The 23,011-nt window shown below is 43.6% G+C and overlaps 1 protein-coding gene across 5 annotated transcripts in view; it reads right to left on the bottom strand.

Moving 5' to 3' along the window:
- Positions 1–23,011, bottom strand: part of LOC143964536 (E3 ubiquitin-protein ligase RNF213-like) — a 955,032-nt gene that overhangs the window by 52,389 nt on the left and 879,632 nt on the right. For 4 of the 5 annotated variants that reach the window (XM_077474321.1, XM_077474323.1, XM_077474325.1 and 1 more), the window contains exons 58-60: positions 19,561–19,658; positions 12,690–12,947; positions 2,155–2,287 (exon numbers count right to left, since the gene is read on the bottom strand). In XM_077474321.1, coding sequence (XP_077330447.1) covers positions 2,155–2,287; positions 12,690–12,947; positions 19,561–19,658 — 489 coding nt within the window. The remainder of the gene's footprint in view (positions 1–2,154; positions 2,288–12,689; positions 12,948–19,560; positions 19,659–23,011) is intronic. The other variant, XM_077474324.1, reaches the window with a different exon arrangement.

Below are 23,011 nucleotides of genomic sequence, written 5' to 3'. Positions count from 1 at the left end.
CCTACCTTCCTCAACCTCAGAACAAATGTCTGAATCAGGTAATGACTGTGAATCCTCACACAGCAAGTGGCTGATGCTTTGTTCACATGACTCAGCTCACACCTCCATGCCTGATGCTTGGGCTATGGCAGGAGAAGCTGTGGAAAAGGAGGCAGAATAAGTCACTCTGGCAGCTGCGGTGGACTGCACACTATTCTCTGCTTGAGTGATAAAGGATGAGGACGATGAGGATGGTTTTGTAAGCCAGTCCACATCCTACTCTGCAAGCTGTGGCTGGATACCACAGGCAACATCAATAAACAGAGGAAATGGTGCCCTGCCTGAGGATGGACCACTTCCACTGTTGCCTGTGGACACAGACGCTGCTGGCCCCCTCACAGTGCCATGGGAATGTCTGCCTCTCCTTGTTGGCCACCTAGGCATGATGGGGGGGGGGGCTTATTAACAAAATGTTATAGAGATGGGGAAATGTGTACGTAGATACACTTTATTCAATGGCAAGTGGTGTTTAGTGCACAAACACACTTCACTATACTGCAGTAAACATGCAGTTACGCACTGCAATATACTGCTGTAAACATGCACTAACGCACTGCAATATACAGCTGTAAAGTGCACTAATGCACTTCACTATACTGCAGTAAACATGCTCTAACACACTGCAATTTACTGCCGTAAACGTGCCCTAACTGCAATATACCGCAGTAAACATGCACTTACGCACTGCTATATACTGCCGTAAACGTGCACTAACACACTGCAATATATTGCCTTAAACATGCACTAACACACTTAACTATACTGCAGTAAACGTGCATTACTGCACTGCAATACACTGCCGTAAATATGCACGAATGCACTGCAATATACTACCATAAAGGGCAGTAACGCACTGCAATATACTGCGGTAAAAATGCACTAACCCACTTAACTATACTGCAGTAAACGTGCACTAACTCACTTCACTATACTGCAGTAATTGTGCACTTATGCACTGCAATATACTGCCGTAAACGTGCACTAACACACTGCAATATACTGCCGTAAACATGCACTAACGCACTTCACTATACTGCAGTAAACGTGCACTAAAGCACTACAATATACCGCAGTAAACGTGCACTAATGCACTTCACTATACAGCAGGAAACATGCACTAATGCACTGCAATTTACTGCAGTAAACATGCACTAACGCACAATACGGCCAAACCGTTCACCCCACACTACAGCCAAATCCTTTCTTGCTAGTTTTGGATAGACCAACCCCCCCCCCCCACACACACACTTAAAGACTATTACTTTTATGGGGGTCTCAGACAGAACACTGAGGGGGCTAGACTTCCTTTTGTTTTGGTATTGCTGCTCTTGTCTTTACAGTTTTTTCTGCCCAATGAGTGTCACATTAAGAAGTTAGGGGAGGGCCATATCCTCGGGTTTCTAACTTATCCCTACTCTATCCAAAAGCGTAAAATAAAAAATAAACTTTCACTGGAAATGGGCTAAAGGCAGTTCCATCCAGCACTGGGATAGTCCCCTAGGATCTCTAACCAACAATGTAAAGTTTCTGTCTTTGTCCCCCAACACAGCTATTATCATGCTAGGAAATGAACTCACTTTTCACTGAATTCTCTGTAACTTTAAATAAATTGAAATTCTTTTAAAAAAACACTTGTGTTTCAGCAATGTTTTAATTAATAAGTGAAAATTGTATTTTGGTGGCGACAGTTATTGGCAGGTGGAATAACTTCAGTAATTGGCTACTAGTGTGTTCAAAAATCATGCATTCTCATGAATACTGTTTTACATACTGTTTTTAAGTGGTTTATTGTCAGTGTTACAATTCTATCTGTGTATGGGCATTTAAAAAAAAAAAATTAAGTGACTCAAGATTTACCTTTATGGGATGCAGACAGCTTAACCTGTTACAGATTTGGCCATTTATGGTGATACGGTTGGTCTAAGTGGTTGCTAAATTTTGATATCATTTAGGCAACAATGGAGCTAACATTTAAAGAGCTATGAGCAGTATATGAGATATATATCTATAACAGCCAATAAAGTTAAATTATTTATCAAATGGTATTGGCTAACTCTAAAAAAATCTCTTTGGCCATCTTAGCATTTATGTGATACATAAATAACTGACACATACCAGGGGTTATGCTGTCTACAAATTGTCTGATGGTTTCAAAGCTATTGTATTTGTAGTTCTGGAACTTCTTCACCAGCTCCTTCTGGAGTTTCAAAATATCTGGCAAGAACTTTACCATCTGCAGTTCAGTTTCCTGCAAAACACAAAGTATGACATAGGTAGTATCCTTGGAAACCTGTAATTTCCCCCAACATACACCCCCTCACTCTCTTCCCTCCCTGTTATTTCCTGTTCCTAATTTTTTGTTTCCCCATACCTGTTCAGAATTAAAGGACTACTGTACATGGTTGTTATAATGCTGCATGACAACTGGTAGTAAAGTTGTTTTTGGACTTGTACCTACTTGTACCTACAGCTAAGCCTATAGTAAACTGTACCTGTAGGTACATTCAATATCTCCTAAACTTGCCATGTTTAGAGAGATATTCGCTCTGGATGCAGCCAGTGATGTAATCGGCACATACTCTCTGAAGGTTCGGCATACCCTGGCCAACATTCCCAGAGCTGAGGGCTCCTGCGCGAATGTGTATGAGTGATGGCATTGAGGCCCACGGCCACTCATACAGCTGGAGCCCACGAACCCAGAAGGAAGACCGGGGGAAGATGGAAGCCTATCACAGTGACAGCGTGCTGCTAGAGGGCTTTGTTCTAAGGTAAGTATTTTATAATGTGCTAGTATACAATGCATTCTAGCACATTATACCATTGCCCTTGCAAGGGATTTTTTTTTTGCAAGGTGCGGTTTACTATCACTTTAAAGTGGAACAACAGACAAGCAGCTAAATCCACAGATAAAAAACGTATAAGAGCTGTTTTAATTAGTAAAGAATGCGTGTTTCTGTCAATCCAGTCCCAAGATTTACACAGTACTGCCAAAAAGCAAAGTCATGCCTGGCAGAGGGAGGAGATCTGATCTTTCTCTGCTGCAGTTTCACTTTCACTTGTAGGTCTCTTCCTCACTCCCACCCCATAACTGGACACACTGATGAGCTTCTCCTATGAACATACTTCTTGTACTACAGCACATCTGGTTGGCTCTTTGTGCTGCTTCAAGCTACCCCAGTCTGAGTTCTCTTGTACAAGGGGCTGCAAGAACCTGATACCAAGTCAAATTCGGTACTTACACTGTTTGCATTAAAAAAAATACTCTTAATGTAGAACAGTATTAATCTAGGTCTTTTATGGACTGGAGTTAAAGTGGTTCTAAAGTCTAATTGTTTTTTAAGTTAATGTATTCCCTGCATAAAGGTAAAAAATGCTCCACTAACTGTTCCCCATCACCAAACACTTACCTTACTCCTCCATCAACTCAGCATTCATCCACAACACTGCTGCTTCCTCTTCCTGGTCTCACAGGAGAATCTGAGAGCAGTGGTAGCCATTGGTATTATTGCATTCCATTGCATCAATGGATGCACACAGCCTGGTTTGCGAGCACTTCAACACGTGTGCTCCCATAGCATACAGCTTGCAATGGCAGCACTCAGACGAGAGAAGAAGCAGACAGCGCCAGCATGGGGCTCTGGAAGAGGAGGCAAAGGGCAACTCTATGCAATACCATTGCACAGAGGGGGTAAGTATAATATTTTTTGTTTTAAAATTTTGAAAACAATTTTTCCTTTACAATCATTTGAAGTGTTTCATGGCTGGGATGCTTGAATAAACAGGCTTTTCTCATCTCACAGAAGTGCTATGGGACTTTTTGCACAAACATGCTGTGAGATACCGTAGACAGTTTAAATCTCGGCTGGTTTAGCTGGGACCGGTATTTAGATGTAGAATTTTAAAAGCACAGATTAGCAAACCTGTGAGGTCAGCAGGCTTGTCGCTGCTTTTAAAATTCAACATCTGAACAGTCAAACAGAGTTCTAATTACTGTATTTCACTATATAACCTCAGTTTACAGTTAAAAATAAGAGTAAAATGTAAAACTATGGTCGGTGTAACAAGATGTCAGCTTCCCCTTTATCCTTACTGTAGACGTGTGCGGGGTATAGCAAGATGGCGGCAACGTAACGTCACTCCCATTACACATTCTGACGTGTTGCCAAATCTAATGAAATACTGGCACAGATTCAAAACCATGTATGGGCAGGCTGATTGTACCCAAATCAATCGTGTGTATGGGGTCTATGGCTCCATTCACACTGGTAGGACATGCGCTCTTGTTCTGTGTGGACGTCATATGAACGCCACTCTCGTGCACACGCGCCCGCATAATAGTGCCTCCTCATCAGTCCCACTTAATCAGTGCCCATCAGTGCAGCCTCAACAGCACACATCAGTGAAGGAGAACAATTACTTATTTACAAATTTTACTGACAGAAACTAAATATAACTTTTTTTTTTCAAAATATTCTTCTTTTTTTTTTTTGGAAAAAATAAAAAACCTGGCAGTGATTAAATACCACCAAAAGAACACTCTATTGGTGTAAAGAAAATGATTAAAAATGTATTTGGGTATAGTATTGCATGACCGCGCAATTGTGAAAGCACTGAAAGCTGAAAAATGGCCTAGGCAGGAAGGGGGTGAAAGTGCCCTAGCTAGCTTGTGAGTGTCCTGGAAAACACATTTTGTTTAGTTTGCTCTGTGAAAAGCACTTCTTGTGTACCTTATTTTAAAAGCGATTTATAAATTGGGGCGGTTGCCATTTTTGTTTAGCTTGATTGAAAGAAATCTATAAATTTATGGCCTTCTTTACTTTTACTTCTATAAACTCACATAAGATTTGAACTAGTCAGTACTATCCTGTCACCACTAAGGTGTCAGTTTCAGTGAGGAAATATTCATGAACAATTCAGGGAGACAGGGAAAAATGGGTATGTCCTGCTGGGTCTTATAGTACCAGTCAAATTTAAAAGTTGATAATGGAAAATTGTTATCAAATATTTACTGTCATTTTCTTTTCCTGGCCCATCCCCACGTCAGCACCTCTTTTGGAGCCTCACATGACCACATGTTCCAAGCTGAAAAAAAGACAGCCCCTCCCCCAACTAAGTTGTTTGATAACCTAGCCTGCAACAGGCCAGGGAGGGCGTCCTGTGCTGACGTGAGGAAAGTAAGGAAAATTACGGTAAGTATTTGATAACAATTTTCTGTTTTCCTGGCCCACCTCACGTCAGCACATAAAGGGATATACCAAAGCTAATATAGGGCTAGAGAGAACAAATGAAAAGAGACACTGACAATCAAAGAAAAGCTTCTAAAGCCAGAAAGAATTGACCTCTTGTGTCCCAAGCTTTATGACCACATATTTAGTTTGTAAGGTTGAATGAAGGCCGCACCAGACCTTCAAGCTAGCCCTTACCTATATCTTCCAAGCAATCCTGGCATAACTGCCCCAAAGGCTGCCACCCCTCTAGTCAAATAGGCTTGCAATTGTTTCAGAGCAGAAATGCCTACTTCCTGCACCCTGGTAAGGAGTGGATGACTATTGAGGACCTGATAACTAAATTAATAGATTGTACACTTTCCACTTTTGACCAAGTACACTGTTAGTAAGTTGACCATGTGTGAGAAAACTGAAGTCTTCTTGCTGTGCACTCATTGACTCTCGTGTGAAAACTCTGAGGGACTACTTCCCAGTTTTTCTGGAAACTGGATACCACTTTAAAATTGAACTTTGGAGATAGAAGTAGTATCCCTATCTCTGGTAAAAATTAAAAGAAAAAAAGACACCAAAGGGCCCTTGCAGGAAAGTGTTGCATATTCAACATCCTTCTGTCTGAAGTAGTTGCTGTCAGGAGAACTAGCTTTACTGTGAGGTACTTCAATGGAAATGAAACCTATTGGAGCAAAGGGTGCTCTCAGATGCAAGCCTAAAGCCCCGTACACACTATCAGATTTTCTGCTGATTTTTGTCTTCAGATTTACCGAAACCATGTAGTGCAAGGGCTTGATAGTGTGTATGGGGCTTAAAGGGGTTGTAAAGGTTCATTTTTTATTTTCTACATAGGTTCCTCTAAGCTAGTGCATTGTTGGTTCACTTACCTTTTCCTTTGATTTCCCTTCTAAATGTTTTTTTTCTTTGTCTGAATATCTCACTTCCTGTTTCTCCTCAGTAAACTTCTCACCATCATCCGAGCTGGTGGTTAGTCAGCCAGAACAGCTTACTGAACAGCTTACTGAGGAGGAACAGGAATTGAGAAATTCAGACAAAGAAAACAAAGAAAAAAAACATTTAGAAGGGAAATCGAAGGAAAAGGTAAGTGAACCAACAATGCACTAGCTTAGAGGAACCTATTGAGAAAATAAAAAACGAACCTTTACCACCCCTTTAAGTCCCACAGTGGGAACAAGGATTTCCCTCAAGGTCATAGATTGTCATTTGGAAGAAGTATCTGGCCACTGGCTTTTGCACCCATCTGCAGTCTGTGAAAAGAGGCTGTACCTTAAAGACATATGTACCTTAAATGGAGTTGTATGCCAGACCAACCTCTAGTGCTGACTGTAAAATCTCAAAGATGTTGGCTAGAGCAGGGAACACAGAAGAGAAAGCTTTTGCTGACCAAACAAAACAATTTCTTTCATATCTTCTAATATCGTAGCGTTCATGGATGATCTTCTCGTCACCAAGGTCTGAATAACCTCAGATTGGAATCCCTGCACCTCTAGCGTAGCTTATTCCATAGCCAGGCTATTAAAAGTAGTTGCATTGGATAGGGGTGCTGTTACTGACCTTGCCATAAAAGATTTAATTTGACCAGAGACAAAGATCAAACTTCCATGGCACTATAAACCTATCTTGTTTGAGGGAGTCTTTGCATTGGTATCCTGTTGCAAATATCAGAAGCTGCATGCTCAGTGAAGTCTCACTGAGAACTACTGCTAGAACGCCCCATTGGGCCAATATTGGTATGAGGCACTTGTTGATAAAATATTCTGCCTAACCGAACCAATAATTGATTTTGCTTCCCTGGCAAGAAGACCAACCTTAACTGACTGTAAGTGGTTCTCTACCCCACCAAAAGTTTCTTTGCAAGATGTAACAAGAAAATCCTTTTGGTGTTCCCTTGTCAGGCAATGTAGGCTACTACTGTCTTGTTGTCAACCTTACTCAGCCCCCCTTGAAGACCCTGAAAGGCTTAATGCTAGAAAAGGCTTCCTTCCATTCAAGATACTTGGGTAATCTGCGCTTCACCGCGCTCCAATGGCCTTGCACTTATTTCTCTACAGATTGTGGACTCCCCAGCTGCAGAGATTGGCATCTGGCTTCAGAAACATCCTAACTCCTCGGCTGAGAGGCATGCCCCCAAAAGAAGCACAGTGGCGAAGTCCAAAATTTCAGTTGAATTTGTATAGGCACAAGATTTTCTGATCCATAGACAGCCAAGTTCATAGGCTAAAGAGGGCAACTTGAAATGCCCTCATGTGCCACCTAGCCCAAGGAACCACCGCTGCCAACAAGATCTTCAAAAAGATTCCTGGGGCTGTGCCAATTCTGTAAAAGGCAGACACCTGAACTGGAAGTGACATCTGACCACTGTAAATCTCACACGCCTCTAGTGCTCAGCATTGATCAGTACATGGAAGTATGAGTCAGTCAGTTGATTGATACCAACTGATCTTCCTGCTGAACTGTCCCTGTGACTGTATGCATGGACTCCAAATTGAACCTCTAGGTGTGTATGAACACATTTAATTCCTTCAAACTGAAACAGGCCAGAAGGTTCCTGCCTCAGGTACTAGAAAAACTGGGGATAAAAACCCACAGATGATTCCATGTTTTCGGCATCACTGGCATGATGGCCTTGTAGCAGTATAAAAATCTTGAAAACATTTTCCCTTCTGAGCTCTGTTGGACATAAATTAAATCGATTCAGTGGTCAAGTTTGGAATTCTCCAATTGTACTCCCACCTGTCTTCTGGACCAACCGGTCTTTGATGATTGTTGTCCATGACCCTCCAGAAGGAGGCTACAAACCTCAACTTCACTCATGCCCCCTGGCCAAAACTAGGAGAGATACTGGTTGGACACACTTTCAAAAAGACTTCCCAACCATCTTAGCAACTTGCTCTGGACTTGATTTCATGTCAAAAGTAACTTTGAGACACCTCCACTGTGATCTGTTAAATCTGCAACCTGTTATATAGGATTTGGCCTCCTGCACCTTCTGGAGTTCAGTAGGCTTGAATGAAGGACTCTTACTAGTCTGCGGCCACAGTCCAGACTTTTCCTTCTGTCATTTTCTTAATTGCATTTTTCAGCGTTTGGCCAAACACTAACCTCCCTTTACAGAAATGTCGAAGGCTTGTGTAGAAGTTCCGCTTGGCCTCCAGTGGCGTTACCACAATGCTCTCATAGCAGTGACTGAGTGCGCCAGCGCTTGTACCAGGTCTATCAAAAGCATCAACCAAAAGTCAGTTGCCAGGTTCCACTCTTTCCAGAAACTATGCCAATTCTGGCAAAGTTAATGCTTTTGCTGGTTGTCAGGCAACAGCAAAAAGACTCTGGATAGCCGCACACTGGGTGGCAGGCAAAATCTGTCACTGTATAGATTCTGTGCAAGCCTGATGGCCAGATCACCACAATTTCTGCATTCCAGATGTGTTTCTGCATGTGTGTTTTTGATGCATTCTCAATGCGTTTTTCCACTTTCCAGATGTGTTCCATAAAGAAACAATGCAACATTCTACTTTTGTTGACTGCACTAGAATGTGCTGTACTGGTGTGAACTAAGTAATTGGAATCAAAGTTAAACACTGTCCATGTGTTCTTGATGCAGAATAAAAAATGCACTGGACTGCATCTGGTGTGAACAAGTCCACTTTCTCATCCATAGGTTCTCTGAAGGCAACCGAGTTATAAAAAGGCAAAGACACTTGCTGCACCAGACACTAGAGGGCAGCATCCACCCCTGGAAGTGCAGTGCATAATCATACATCAGCCATCTTATATGGATAAAGCTTAGGGAACCTGTTACTGTAACTTGGTCTTCTGACAAGGTCTCTGTCATCCTTCATCAACAAGCGCTTTATTCTCTATCGTTGTGGGAAAAAAAACATCATTCATCAACAAGCTCTTTACGCTCTATCATTGTGGGAAAAGACAATCCTTCATCAACGAGCGATTTACGCTCTATCACTATGGGAAAAGATCATCCTTCATCAACGAGCGCTTTACGTGCTATCATAGTGGGAAAAGACCATTCTCCATCAATGAGTTATTTATGCTCTATCATTGTGAGAAAATACCATCCTCCATCAAGGAGTTCTTTATGCTCTATCATTGTGAGAAATGACCATCCTCCATCAACGAGCGCTTTATGCTCTATCATTCTGGAAAAAGACCATCCTCCATCGATAGGCGCTTTACGCTTTACCATTGTGGGAAAAGACCATCCTTCATCAACGATCAACAATGATTTACACTCTATCATTTTGGGTGTTGCTTGTGGCTTGGATATTTGCAGCATACTTTCTGATAGCCGCTTTAGTAGGGCTTAGAATTTTGCACAAACCACATCCTTGTGAGACAATCTGTGCAATTTCATTTCTCTGCCACTGCAGACTGCATGCAGGCCAAAAATGCACCCTGAGCTGGGCGAGGCATTTTTCTATCATGCTGGCATAAACGCATGTGCCAATTTCCTGGATCCTGTCCCTTCACAGGGTAAGTGAAAACAACTCCTTTAGAGTGTATTGACCACTTGCTTAATGAATGTGGCAACCTGTTAGGGGCTTAATGTATTTGAAAAAAAAAATGTCATGCATTAAAAAAAAATGCTCAAACGGATTAAAGAGGCACCTAGCTACACCAGGAAGCTAATTGCTTTCATATTCATAGCTTTCAGGGATCTTGGAAATACTTGTCTATACTTGCTTAATGAATGTGACAACCTGTTAGGTGTCATCATCCTGGTCAGGATAAGATGATCGTTGGCGGGTCTTACTTTTTTTTGGAGCATTTGCGTTCAGGGTTTCTGCTCCTAAAATAATGTAAAACACCTTAATTTGCATAATTTCCTTCAGCACTCTTTTAAAAACAATGTCCCACGTTGCCCCCTCCTACCTTTGCTAATCTTCTGTACCACTAACAGGTGTGGCAAGCTCATATTTGCACTATATATATATATATATATATATATATATATATATATATATATATACAGTGCCTTGCGAAAGTATTCGGCCCCCTTGAAATTTTCAACCTTTTGCCACATTTCAGGCTTCAAATATAAAGATATAACATTTTTATTTTTTGTGAAGAATCACCAAAAAGTGGGACACAATTGTGAAGTGGAATAAAATCTATTGGATAATTTAAACTTTTTTAGCAAATAAAAAACTGAAAAGTGGTGCGTGCAAAATTATTCGGCCCCTTTACTTTCAGTGCAGCAAACTCACTCCAGAAGTTCAGCGAGGATCTCTGAATGATCCAATGTTGTCCTAAATGACTGATGGTGATAAATAGAATCCACCTGTGTGTAATCAAGTCTCTGTATAAATGCACCTGCTCTGTGATAGTCTCAGGGTTCTGTTGAAAGTGCAGAGAGCATCATGAAGACCAAGGAACACACCAGGCAGGTCCGTAATACTGTTGTGGAGAAGATTTGGATACAAAAAGATTTCCCAAGCTTTAAACATCCCAAGGAGCACTGTGCAAGCGATCATTTTGAAATGGAAGGAGTATCAGACCACTGCAAATCTACCAAGACCTGGCCGTCCTTCTAAACTTTCAGCTCAGACAAGGAGAAGACTGATCAGAGATGCAGCCAAGAGGCCCATGATCACTCTGGATGAACTGCAGAGAACTACAGCTGAGGTGGGAGAGTCTGTCCATAGGACAACAATCAGTCGTACACTGCACAAATCTGGCTTTTATGGAAGAGTGGCAAGAAGAAAGCCATTTCCCAAAGATATCCATAAAAAGTCTCATCTAAAGTTTGCCACAAGCCACCTGGGAGACACACCAAACATGTGGAAGAAGGTGCTCTGGTCAGATGAAACCAAAATCCAACTTTTTGCCCACAATGCAAAACGATATGTTTGGCGTAAAAGCAACACAGCTCATCACCCTCAACACACCATCCCCACTGTCATACATGGTAGTGGCAGCATCATGGTTTGGGCCTGCTTTTCTTCAGCAGGGACAGGGAAGATGGTTAGAATTGAGGGGAAGATGGATGCAGCCAAATACAGGACTATTCTGGATGAAAACCTGTTGGAGTCTGCAAAAGACCTGAAACTGGGACGGAGATTTATCTTCCAACAAGACAATGATCCCAAACATACAGCAAAATCTACAAAGGAATGGTTCACAAATAAACGTATCCAGGTGTTGGGAATGGCCAAGTCAAAGTCCAGACCTGAATCCAATCGAGAATCTGTGGAAAGAGCTGAAAACTGCTGTTCACAAACGCTCTCCATCCAACCTCACTGAGCTCGAGCTGTTTTGCAAGGAAGAATGGGCAAGAATTTCAGTCTCTCGATGTGCAAAACTGATAGAGACATACCCCAAGCGACTTGCAGCTGTAATCGCAGCCAAAGGTGGCTCTACAAAGTATTAACGCAAGGGGGCCGAATCATTTTGTACGCCCCACTTTTTATTTTTTTATTAGTTAAAAAAGTTTCAAAAATCCAATAGATTTCGTTCCACTTCACAATTGTGTCCCACTTGTTGATGATTCTTCACAAAAAATAAAAATGTTATATCTTTATGTTTGAAGCCTGAAATGTGGCAAAAGGTTGAAAGTTCAAGGGGGCCAAATACTTTCGCAAGGCACTGTATATATATATATATATATATATATATACATATATATATATATATATATATATACATATTAAAAAAACAGGTACTCTGTCTCCTTAAGAGCCATATGCCTTCATCCACTCACTTCAGAAGCAGCCGCAGGTGAACTTCGGCAGCATTTCCAAAGGCAGACACAGTCTGAGACAAAAGCCAATCAGACTGTCAAACCCACACAAGTACACAGCATAGCAGGGGAACTAGGACAGCACATCCAAAGACAGACAGGAGACTCAGTCAGAATCTGAGGTAAGTCCTTTACCTGGCAGTACTGCACAGAGAGAGGGAGAGAAGCCCTCTCAAATGCAGACCTCCAAGACCATTTACACCATTGCATGGCATTCCCATCCTGTGTTGCCCACTGCATATAAAAGACAGGAAAAACAAATAAAGGGAGAGGCAATGATGACATTGCAGAGCTCCTTTATTACCTCACCGGTACCATATCAGTGCTGTTTAAGCATCATTTTGCCCACGGCCATTGCACAAAGGGGACTCAGTTTTTAGAAGGATTTACCTCCAGCATTCAGGGTCTTCCAACTCCATGAGAGGCTGAACATGGAGGGGTAGGTTTGGCGGGGGGGTGCACCAAACAGACTACTTACCAACTGCAATCAAGAGATGACCTGGAGCGTGACCAAAAAAAATCTTAGTTGGGGGAGGGGCTGTCTTTTATTCAGCTTGGAACATGTGGGGCTTCAAAGGAGGTGTTAACCTGTTATGTGCTGACGTGAGGTGGGCCAGGAAAATATCATTACCATGGGAGCAAAACCAGCAACCTACCTTCTCAAGGAATTTGCACAGTAGATGCAAGTTGTCAGTTCCATCCTTCTGCTGTACTGCATGTAGTATATATTCTATGGAGATCTGTTCTCTGCAGCTCCATATCTTGGAACAATGCACATTACTGTCCTTTGGAAATTCCAAGTTCTCTCCACTGGTCAGAGGATCGCCATACACCACCTTCACTAGAGGATTGGAACTAATTCTCTCATCCTGGCTGATGTAATTGTACAGAGTCATCAGGTCCATGTCTAAATTCTAAATGTGAAAAAAAAACAATTTCAGAAATACTGCAAAATGTATGCTTGCTGATAAAGCAAACACCCAGAGTAAATTTTTTTAAGTTAAAAATCTAGTTTCATGAAATAGTATACTACAGATTTTAAAAGAGTTTATTAGATACAAGTGAGTAGCACTCAATTTTCTGTGCTATGAAAAATCAGCTTAGAATAAAGGGTGGGGGATTTCTGCCTGTTGACTGCAGCACTAGGACCCTCTGTTTCTGGTGGGACTTTTGTGCCCTTGATAGATAGGTCAACCGCCTCCTATAGATACCTACTGTATAAATGGCTTAATCCTCATCATTACACCAGGCTGAGGGACTTGCGAAACATCAGGTTGTTTATTGTCAGCAAATAAAGGAAAGAGAGAGCACACAGGTTCCTGGTGCAGTATAAAACAGTGCAAAATTGCACTCACAGAATCAGGCTTGTGTAAAGCATATCATCCTCTCAGGCACAAACCTGCCACTAATGTATTCATCTCACTCTGGCCGGCAGTTTGGAAGACTTAGCTGCCAACAGAGTCTTCCAAACTGAAGGCCAGTGTAAGATGAATACATCAGAAGCAGGATCATGACCCAGTGGACGATATGCTTTACACAAGCCTGATTTTTAGAAGGCAGTTTTACATTTTGCTTATCTAATTATTAAAGGACACTGCACCAGGAGCTTATAAGCTCTCTCTCTTTCCTTTATTTGCTTTCAGCTTCCAGTTTCCTGCTGGTGTAGAGAGCAGTAATGCCGCGTACACACGATCAAACAATCGGGTGTAAAAGTCCGGCAAACTGAAGTCCGCCGGGCAATCCCCCCGTGTGTAGTCTCCGGCATACTTTTTTGACCCAAAAGTACGGCGGACTTAGAAAGTAGTTTTGCACTCCAATCTTCCCACCGGACTCGCATTTCGGCAGACAATCCGGCCGTGTGTGTGCCAGTCTGTCGTACTTTTGAAATGAACGGACTTTTCCCACCCGGAGAAAAGTCAGTTCATTTCCAGCGGGTCTCCAGGTAGGAGACGTCGCTTGCCCCGCCACCTGATATGGACTTAAAGGGAAACCCCAATGCCGAAAAAACGGCGTGGGGGCCCCCCCAGGTCCACATCAGACCCTTGTCCGAGCACGCTACCCGGCCGGCCAGGAAAGGGGGGGGCGAGCGAGCGCCCCCCCCCTCCTGAGCCGTACCAGGCCGCGTGCCCTCAACATGGGGGGTGCCTTGGGGAAGGGGGGGCGCGCGGCCCCCCCACCCCAAAGCACCTTGTCCCCATGTTGATGAGGACAAGGGCCTCTTCCCGACAACCCTGGCCATTGGTTGTCGGGGTCTGCGGGCGAGGGGCTTATCGGAATCCGGGAGCCCCCTTTAATAAGGGGGCCCCCGGATACCGGCCCCCCACCCTATGTGAATGAATATGGGGTACAATGTACCCCTACCCATTCACCTGTGAAAAAAGTCCAAAAAAAAAACCAAGGGTAAAAATAGTTTATTGCACAGCTCCGGTGGTCTTCCGTCTTCGGGGGGTCTTCTCGCCGGACAACTCCACTATCTTCTTCTAGCTCTTTTGCTAGCGGAGGAGCCCGGCTTTCTTCCTCGCTGCCGTCCTTCTTCCAACTTCTTGTTCCCCTCTTCGGGTTCTTCTGCCGGGCCTTCTTATAGCTCTTTTACAGGCGGTGGCCCGGCAGAAGAACCGAAGAGGGGGACAAGACCCCCGAAGTCGGAAGAAGGGCGGCGGCGAGGAAGAAAGCCGGGCTCCTCCAATAGCAAAAGAGATAGAAGAAGATAGTGGAGGAGTCCGGCGAGAAGACCCCCCGAAGACGGAAGACCCCCGGAGCTGTGCAATAAACTATTTTTACCCTGTGTTGTGTTTTTTTTTGTACTTTTTTCACAGGTGAATGGGTAGGGGTACATTGTACACCATACTCATTCACATAGGGTGGGGGGCGGATTCTGATAAGCCCCTTGCCCGCAGACCCCGACAACCAACGGCCAGGGTTGTTGGGAAGAGGCCCTTGTCCTCATCAACATGGGGACAAGGTGCTTTGGGGTGGGGGGGGCGCGCGGCCCCCCTTCCCCAAGGCACCCCCCAAGTTGAGGGCACGCAGCCTGGTACGGCTCAGGAGGGAGGGCCGCTCGCTCGCCCCCCCTTTCCTGGCCGGCCGAGTAGCGTGCTCGGACAAGGGTCTGATGTGGACCTGGGGGGGGGCCCACGCCGATTTTTTTCGGCGTTGGGATTCCCCTTTAAGTCCATACCAGGTGGCGGGGCCAGCGACGTCTCCTTCGCGGGCCCGCCTACCTGGAGACGCGCTCGAAATGAGCGGACTTTCCTCTGCGTGTGTGGGCGAGTCCGTTGATTTCAAAAGTAGGGCAGATAGTACGGCGGACTTAGTACACCGTATTAGTCCGCTGAAAAAGTGCCGTGTGTGGGCAAGTAGCCCGTTCGGAAAGTCCGACGGACAGTCTGGCGGGAAGTCCGCCAGACTAAGTCCGTCGGATAGTCGGCTACGTGTGTACGCGGCATAAGGCATCATAGGATTTATCTTTCCTTTTTCTACTATTGCTGTTATGGAACTATGAACTGTGGATTCGTTTTGCAGGTTATCCCTGGCATTAGCGCAAAGCACTAGTTCATTGTATTTCCTGTATTGTTTATTGTCAGCCCCTAACATTTTTAGGTTAATGTATTTGAAAAAAAATGTCATGCATTAAAAAAAAAATGCTCAAACAGATTAAAGAGGCACCTAGCTACATCAGGAAGCTAATGGCTTTCATATTCATAGCTTTCAGGGATCTTGGAAATACTTGTCTATTCCATTTGAATTTGTTAAAATGAAACTCTCCTGGCTAATAATACATAAAAAACATCTTCTAGTGTAAACAACAGAATAAAAACCTTTTGAAAAGTTCTGGAACCCCTGGATAAAATACATTTTGAGAGATGTGTTAGATAAATGGAAGTTAGACCTCAAGTTACAGACTATAAATCTTATCCTGATCATCTCCCACCCTTTTTTCCCCTTTCGTCCTGCATTTTCCTCCATCCTTTTTTCTTTGTATTCTCTCCCCTTTTTCCTCTTTCTTAGTATACACCTTTTTTCTTAGCAGATCCTTTCAAATGTATGCATTTTGTTGACACCAAACAATAAAACAATCCGTTGTGTTTTGGAACCTTCAAAAATATGTCTAGCCAAATTTAGCACTGAGTTTACCCTTCCCCTAATTAGTGTACTTTAAACCTTCAGCACTCAACATAATAACCTGGTCCTGTTTCATACATCACCCAACTTCACTGTCCCTCAGTAGTGATAAAAGCAGACATAGCTATATTTTTTATAGTACTATAATGGCAAAGAACCACTTTAGTAAGAACTGAAACAGTTATCAAACAGTTTAACATAACACATCTCATATACAGTATCTCACAAAAGTGAGAACATCCTCACATTTGTAAATATTTTATTATATCTTTTCATGTGATGACACTGAAGAAATTACACTTTGCTACAATGTAAAGTAGTGAGTGTACAGCTTGTATAACAGTGTAAATTTGCTGTCCCCTCAAAATAACTCAACACACAGCCATTAATGTCTAAACTGCTGGAAACAAAAGTGAGTACACCCCTAAGTGAAAATGTCCAAATTGGGCCCAAAGTGTCAATATTTTGTGTGGCCACCATTTTTTTTCAGCACTGCCTTAACCCTCTTGGGCATGGAGTTCACCAGAGCTTCATTAGGTTGCCACTGGAGTCCTCTTCCACACCTCCATGATATCATCGCGGAGCTGGTGGATGTTAGAGACCTTGCTCTCCTCCACTTTCCATTTGAGGATGCTCCACAGATGCTCAATAGGGTTTAGGACTGGAGACATGCTTGGTCCATCACCTTTACCCTAAGGTTCTTTAGCAAGGCAGTAGTCGTCTTGGAGGTGTGTTTGGGGTTGTTATCATGTTGGAATACTGACCTGCAGCTCAGTCTCAGAAGGGAGGGGATCATGCTCTGCATGTCACAGTGCATGTTGGCATTCATGGTTCCCTCAATGAACTGTAGCTCCTCAGTGCCAGCAGCACTCATACAGCCCCAGACCATGACACTCCCACAACCATGCTTGACTGTAGGCAAGACACACTTTGTCTTTGCACTCCTCACCTGGTTGCAGCCACACACGCTTGACACTATCTGAACCAAATAAGTTCATCTTGGTCTCATCAGACCACAGGACATGGTTCCATTAATCCATGTCCTTAGTCTGCTTGTCTTCAGCAAACTGCGGGCTTTCGTGTACATCATCTTTAGAAGAGACTTCCTTCTGGGGTGACAGCCGTGCAGACCAATTTAATGCATTGAGTGCGGCGTATGGTCTGAGCACTAACAGGCTGACCCCCACCCCTTAAACCTCTGCAGCAATGCTGGCAGCACTCATACGTCTATTTCCCCAAAGACAACCTCTGCATATGACGCTGAGTATGTGCACTCAACTTCTTTGGTGGACCATGGAGAGGCTTGTTCTCAGTGAAAAATGTCCTGTTAAACCACTGTATGGTCTTGGTCACTGTGTTGCAGCTCAGTTTCAGTGTCTTGCCAACCTGCTTATACCCTAGGCCATCTATATGTAGAGAAACAATTCTTTTTTTCAGATCTTCAGAAAGTTCTTTGCCATGAGGTGCCATGTTGAGCTTCCAGTGACCAGTATGAGAGGGTGAGAGTGATAACATCAAATTTACACACCTTGCTCCCCATTCACACCTGAGACCTTGTAACACTAACGAGTCACATGACACCGGGGAGGGAAAATGGCTAATTGGGCCCAATTTGGACATTTTCACTTAGAGGTGTACTCACTTTTGTTGCCAGTGGTTTAGACATTAAAGTGGTTGTACTCAAATGTTACACTTTTACCTACAGGTAGGTAAGCCTATAATAAGGCTTACCTGTAAGTAAAATTAATATCTCTTAAACCTGTGCGGTTTAGGAGATATTCCCTATGCATGCAACCACTGACGTCAGAACGTAGAACAGTGGTAGGAAATATATCCATATGGTGTGCACATGAAGTGAAAAAACGGTGCTCAAAAAGAAGGTGCATTACTATTGCAATAAATCCTGAAGGAATAGGTAAAATTCTAAAAGGCATATGATAGCATACAAAAAAAGTTTCCTCCATATTAATGGAGGAATCTTTTTTGTATGCTTTTATATGCCTTTTATGATGTGCACCTTCTTTTTGAGCATCGTTTTCTCACTTTGTGTGCACACCATATGAATATATTTCCTATCACCGTTCTACGAATAATCTTTTGAGTGTTTGATAAACTTTTATTGTCTTATTGATACACTTTTATTGTTTTATCCAAAGAAATCGCAGGGCATACGATTTCCTATGGATATATTTCCTATCACTGTTCTACGAAGAATCATTTGAGTGTTTGATATACTTTTATTGTCTTATTGATACACTTTTATTGTTTTATCCAAAGAAATCGCAGGGCATTCAACATGTTTTCATACTGCCTAGGACTGGATATATATTGACCTTTGAACATTGCCTCTTTCAACCATATCTTTCATTGAGCACCTTTGCACTTTATTATGCACAGTATTTAAGTTCATAGCGCAGCCCTACCTTCACTTTATATATTCTCTGGGTTCTGATATTTCCTTCACTGTTGCATTTTATGTTGTTTAATATTGTTAAATATTCTTCAATGTTGTTTAATATTGTTAAAAAATGCACACATTTGGTAGCGTGGGAATATCATTGTATTATTTAATTTGGAGCTGTCCCAGGAATTCCTTTGCACCACTAGGTGTTCCTTTTTTGCATTTATTCAGGACCAATGGCACTGATTGGTGCTCACATGTCAATATGTAAGCGGCAGTCAATCAGTGCAGTAGTAATACCAAAGAGTAGAGGAAAACCTGCGACATTATTGGATCGCCAAGAAGACCCATAAAAAAGGTATTTTATGCCTACTAGTGCTTAGTAACATTTAACTGGACTTCATCTTGTCTGGCAATCCTGTCTTCATCCTGGCAGTTCAGACAGTGAGTGTAAGCCCTTGTACACACGGTCGGACATTCCGACAACAAAATCCGTCTCATTTTTTCCAACGGATTTTGTCCCAAACTGGTGTCGCATACACACGGTAGGACAAAGTTGTCTGAAAATCCGATTGTTCAGAATGTGATTAAGTTCATTCGTTACGACAGAACTATGTTCAGGCTAGTAGCCAATAGCTTTGGTCTCGTAATTTGATCTGAGCATGCGTGGCACTTTGTCCAATCGGAATTCTCTACAAACGATTGGACAAGGTCCGATCAGATCATGTTGTCGGACAATTTTATAGCCAAGCTCTTTAACTTTGTCCGTTGGATAGTCCGACGGAAACAGTCTGATGGAACCCACACACTGTCGGATTATCCGACAACACAGTCCAATCGGATATTTTCCATCGGATTTTCCGACCGTGTGTACAAGGGCTAAGAGAAAGATAGTGTCTGCAAGCTTAAGTGCATGCTTTTGTCCTTCCGGTATTTGTATCTTTAGAAAAATAATAGAAAAATAATAGTTTACGACACTTCAAAGATATACTATATATAATTACCCTTAACACTGGAGCAATTACATAGGAGGAAAAATGCTTCTCCCAGTTGTTCCTCATTTCCTTGGTTAACCAAACATCATCAGTATTCACAGGAGCTGCTAGTAGAGACAAGAATAAAGGTTTTGACATTTAAGTGTATTTGTTTTTCCAGGTTAACTGCTTCTGATCCTTCCATTAATTATGTTTCTAAATGGATTTTAAGCTTCTACTATACACTCGTAAAAAAGTATTAAGTCTAAAAATGTTAGAGCAGAGCTGCAAAAGTATATAAGCACACTTACAGTAATAGCCTGTTGTATAGTATAAGAGCATCCTTTATCAAGAGAATATACTTTGCTAGGGCAGGGGTAGGCAACCTTTTGAGAACAGTGTGCTGAAAAATGTTTTCAAAGAAATCGAACGTGCCAATTTTATAACAAAAAATGTCAACTTCATATTCTCAATGACAAAAAGGATTTTTTATAAAGTAAATGCTGTAAACTACTTTAGTAGTGAGAAATTAACATCCTGCACTCTCATGCCTCAGATGAGCCCCAATTCCTGGAACGCCACACTTCAGATCAGCCCCAATTCATGTACCTTCACACCTCAGATCACTGTCACCCCCTGCAAATCAGTTTCACCGCTGTATCCCCCTGCTCATCTGTCCCACCACTGTACCCCTCTGTACATCTGTCCCATCACTGTACCCCCCTGCTCATCTGCCGCACCACTGTAACTCCTTGTACATCTGTCCCACCACTATACTAAGCTGCTCTTCAGTCCTACCACTGTAACCCCCTGCTCACCTACCCCACCAATGTTCCCCCTTTTTCATCTGCCCCCCTCACTGTACCTCCCTGCACACCTGCTTCAACGCCGTACCCCCTGATCTTCTGCCCCAGCACTGTAACCCCCTGTTCATGTGTTCCACCAATGTACCTCCTTTCTCCTCTGCACATCTGCCCCACCTCTGTACCCCCCTGCTCCTTTGCCCCACCGCTGTAAACTCCTGCTCATCTGTCCCACCAATGTACCTCTTCTCCTCTGCTCCGCCACTGTACACCCCTGTACATCTGCCCCACCTCTGTACCCCCTGCTCTTCTGCCCAACCACTGTAACCCCTTGCTCATCTTTCCCACCAATGCATCTCCTTTCACATCTGCCCCCCTGTGGTATCCCCTTGCTCTTCTGTCCCACAGCTGAACCTCCTTCTCCTCTGCCCCAACTCTGAACCCCCCCTGCACATCTTTCCCGCCCCCTTCTCATCTGGCCCAACACTGAACACCCCACCTGCTCATCTGTCCCACCACTGCAATCCCTTGCTCATCTGCCCCATCACTGTACCCCCGTGTTTTTCTGTCCCACCGCTAAACCACCTTCTCATCCCTCCCATCACTGTACCCCCTTGCTCTTCTGTCCCACCACTGTAACCCCCCTGCTCCTCTGCCCCATCAATGTACTCCTTTTCTCATCTACCCACCACTGTACCTCCTGGCACCTCTGTTCCCCATGCTCATCTGCCCCACCACTGTAACCCGCTTTTTCATCTGCCTTACCAATGTACCTTCTGCACATCTGTCTCGCCTCTGTACCCCCTGCTCTTCTTCCCCACCTCTGTTCCCCCTGCTCCCCTGCCCCACCAGTGCATTTGGGTGGCAAAAATAGGAATGCAATCTACTCATTAGGGGATGAGCCTCTGGGGGAATCTACGATGCAAAAAGACTTGGGGGTCCTAGTAGATGATAGGCTCAGCAATAGCATGCAATGCCAAGCTGCTGCTAACAAAGAAAACAGAATATTGGCATGCATTAAAAAGGGGATTAACTCCAGGGATAAAGCAATAATTATCCCACTCTACAAGACTCTGGTCTGGCCACATCTAGAGTTTGCTGTCCAGTTCTGGGCACCAGCCCTCGGGAAGGATGTACTTGAAATTGAGCGAGTACAAAGAAGGGCAACAAAGATAATAAAGGGTCTGGAGGATATTAGTTATGAAAAAAGGTTACGAGCATTGAACTTATTCTCTCTGGAGAAGAGACGCTTGAGGGGGGATATGATTTAATTTACAAATACCATACTGGTGACCCCACAATAGGGATAAAACTTTTTCACAGAAGGGAGTTTAATAAGACGCATGGCCACTCACTAAAATTTGAACAAAAGAGGTTTAACCTTAAACTGCATAGAGGGTTCTTTACTGTAAGAGCGGTAAGGATGTGGAATTCCCTTCTACAGGCGGTGGTTTCAGCGGGGGGCATCGATAGTTTAAAAAAACGATTAGATAAGCACCTGAACGACCGCAACACACAGGGATATACAATGAAATACTGAGCTATAAATCACACACATAGGTTGTACTTGATGGACTTGTGTCTTTTTTCAACCTCACCTACTATGTAACTATGTAACCTGTCCTGGCACACTCATCCTGCTGGTCCACCTCTTGCATCCAGCCCACATGCTTATATGTGATCTCACATACAAGCATCTGGAATGGATGCACAATAATGAGCTCAGGTCAGGGGCATTTTCTGAAAGCAGTGGGCCTGTGTGTAGGATCATAAGTTGGGCCCCCAGCAGGTGAGAAAAAGTTTCTGTGCCACAGAAAAAGTTGGGTGTGATTTTCATTGCGTTGAATACTGGATGTAGCTTAAAGGGGCACAGAGTGCAGGGGTTCCGTACTAAGTGACGCAAAGCTTCAGGAATAATTTCAACAAAGTTCCCAGAAGCTCAACAGTAATTCCACAAACTGTCATCTGATTGTGGTTTTCTCAATCATAGTGAAATCCCTTCTTGCTGAGATCGGTAAGGGCAACCAAGAATGTCATTGTCAGGGATGCTCTGCCCGCTCCAGAAGACATGCGCCCATGCGCATGCACGAATTGCGGACTTCGTGTACAGATGTGCGCACACACGCGCATTGCAGACTTTGCGCAAGAATGTGCACATGCGCATGTTGGTGCTCAACCGTCTGTAAAAGATGCTCCCGGAGTGCCGCCCATTGCAGTTTGATCTGCCCCTGTTACCTGTGTTCCTGATTCTGTGCCAGTATACTGCTCCTGTGTTTGACCCAGCTTCCTGACCTTGCCTCTGTCTCCAATCCTGGCCTTGGCTTGTTTGACCCTGCTTACTCTCCTGCCTGATTGCTTGTTGCCAAGACCCAGCCTGGACTCTGACTATTCTCTGCCTGACACTTATGCTGTTCACCCTGATGTGTATGACCCGGATAGTCTGACTCTGCTTCTGTCTGCAAGCCTGCATCTGCTGACCTGCATCCACTGCTCTGCAAACCTGCATCTGCTACATTTGCTGGCCTGCATCCGCTGATCTCTGTTTCTGCTGTTCCTGCATCCACTTGGCTATACAGCTCCAAGCAGTGAGAACTATACAGGCACTTTTACCTCACCGTGCTCTTACCACCACTGTCCCCACTCCAGTGGTCTCTGAGCCGGGGTGGTACAGGAGGTCT

The sequence above is a fragment of the Lithobates pipiens genome, unplaced genomic scaffold, assembly GCF_037356315.1.
Source record: "Lithobates pipiens isolate NorthernLeopardFrog02 unplaced genomic scaffold, aLitPip1_a1.2 Scaffold_8, whole genome shotgun sequence".
NCBI classification, from domain to species: Eukaryota; Metazoa; Chordata; class Amphibia; order Anura; family Ranidae; genus Lithobates; species Lithobates pipiens.
The sequence above is the reverse complement of the archived record's forward strand: the minus strand, read 5'-3'. Positions and strand labels throughout refer to the sequence as shown.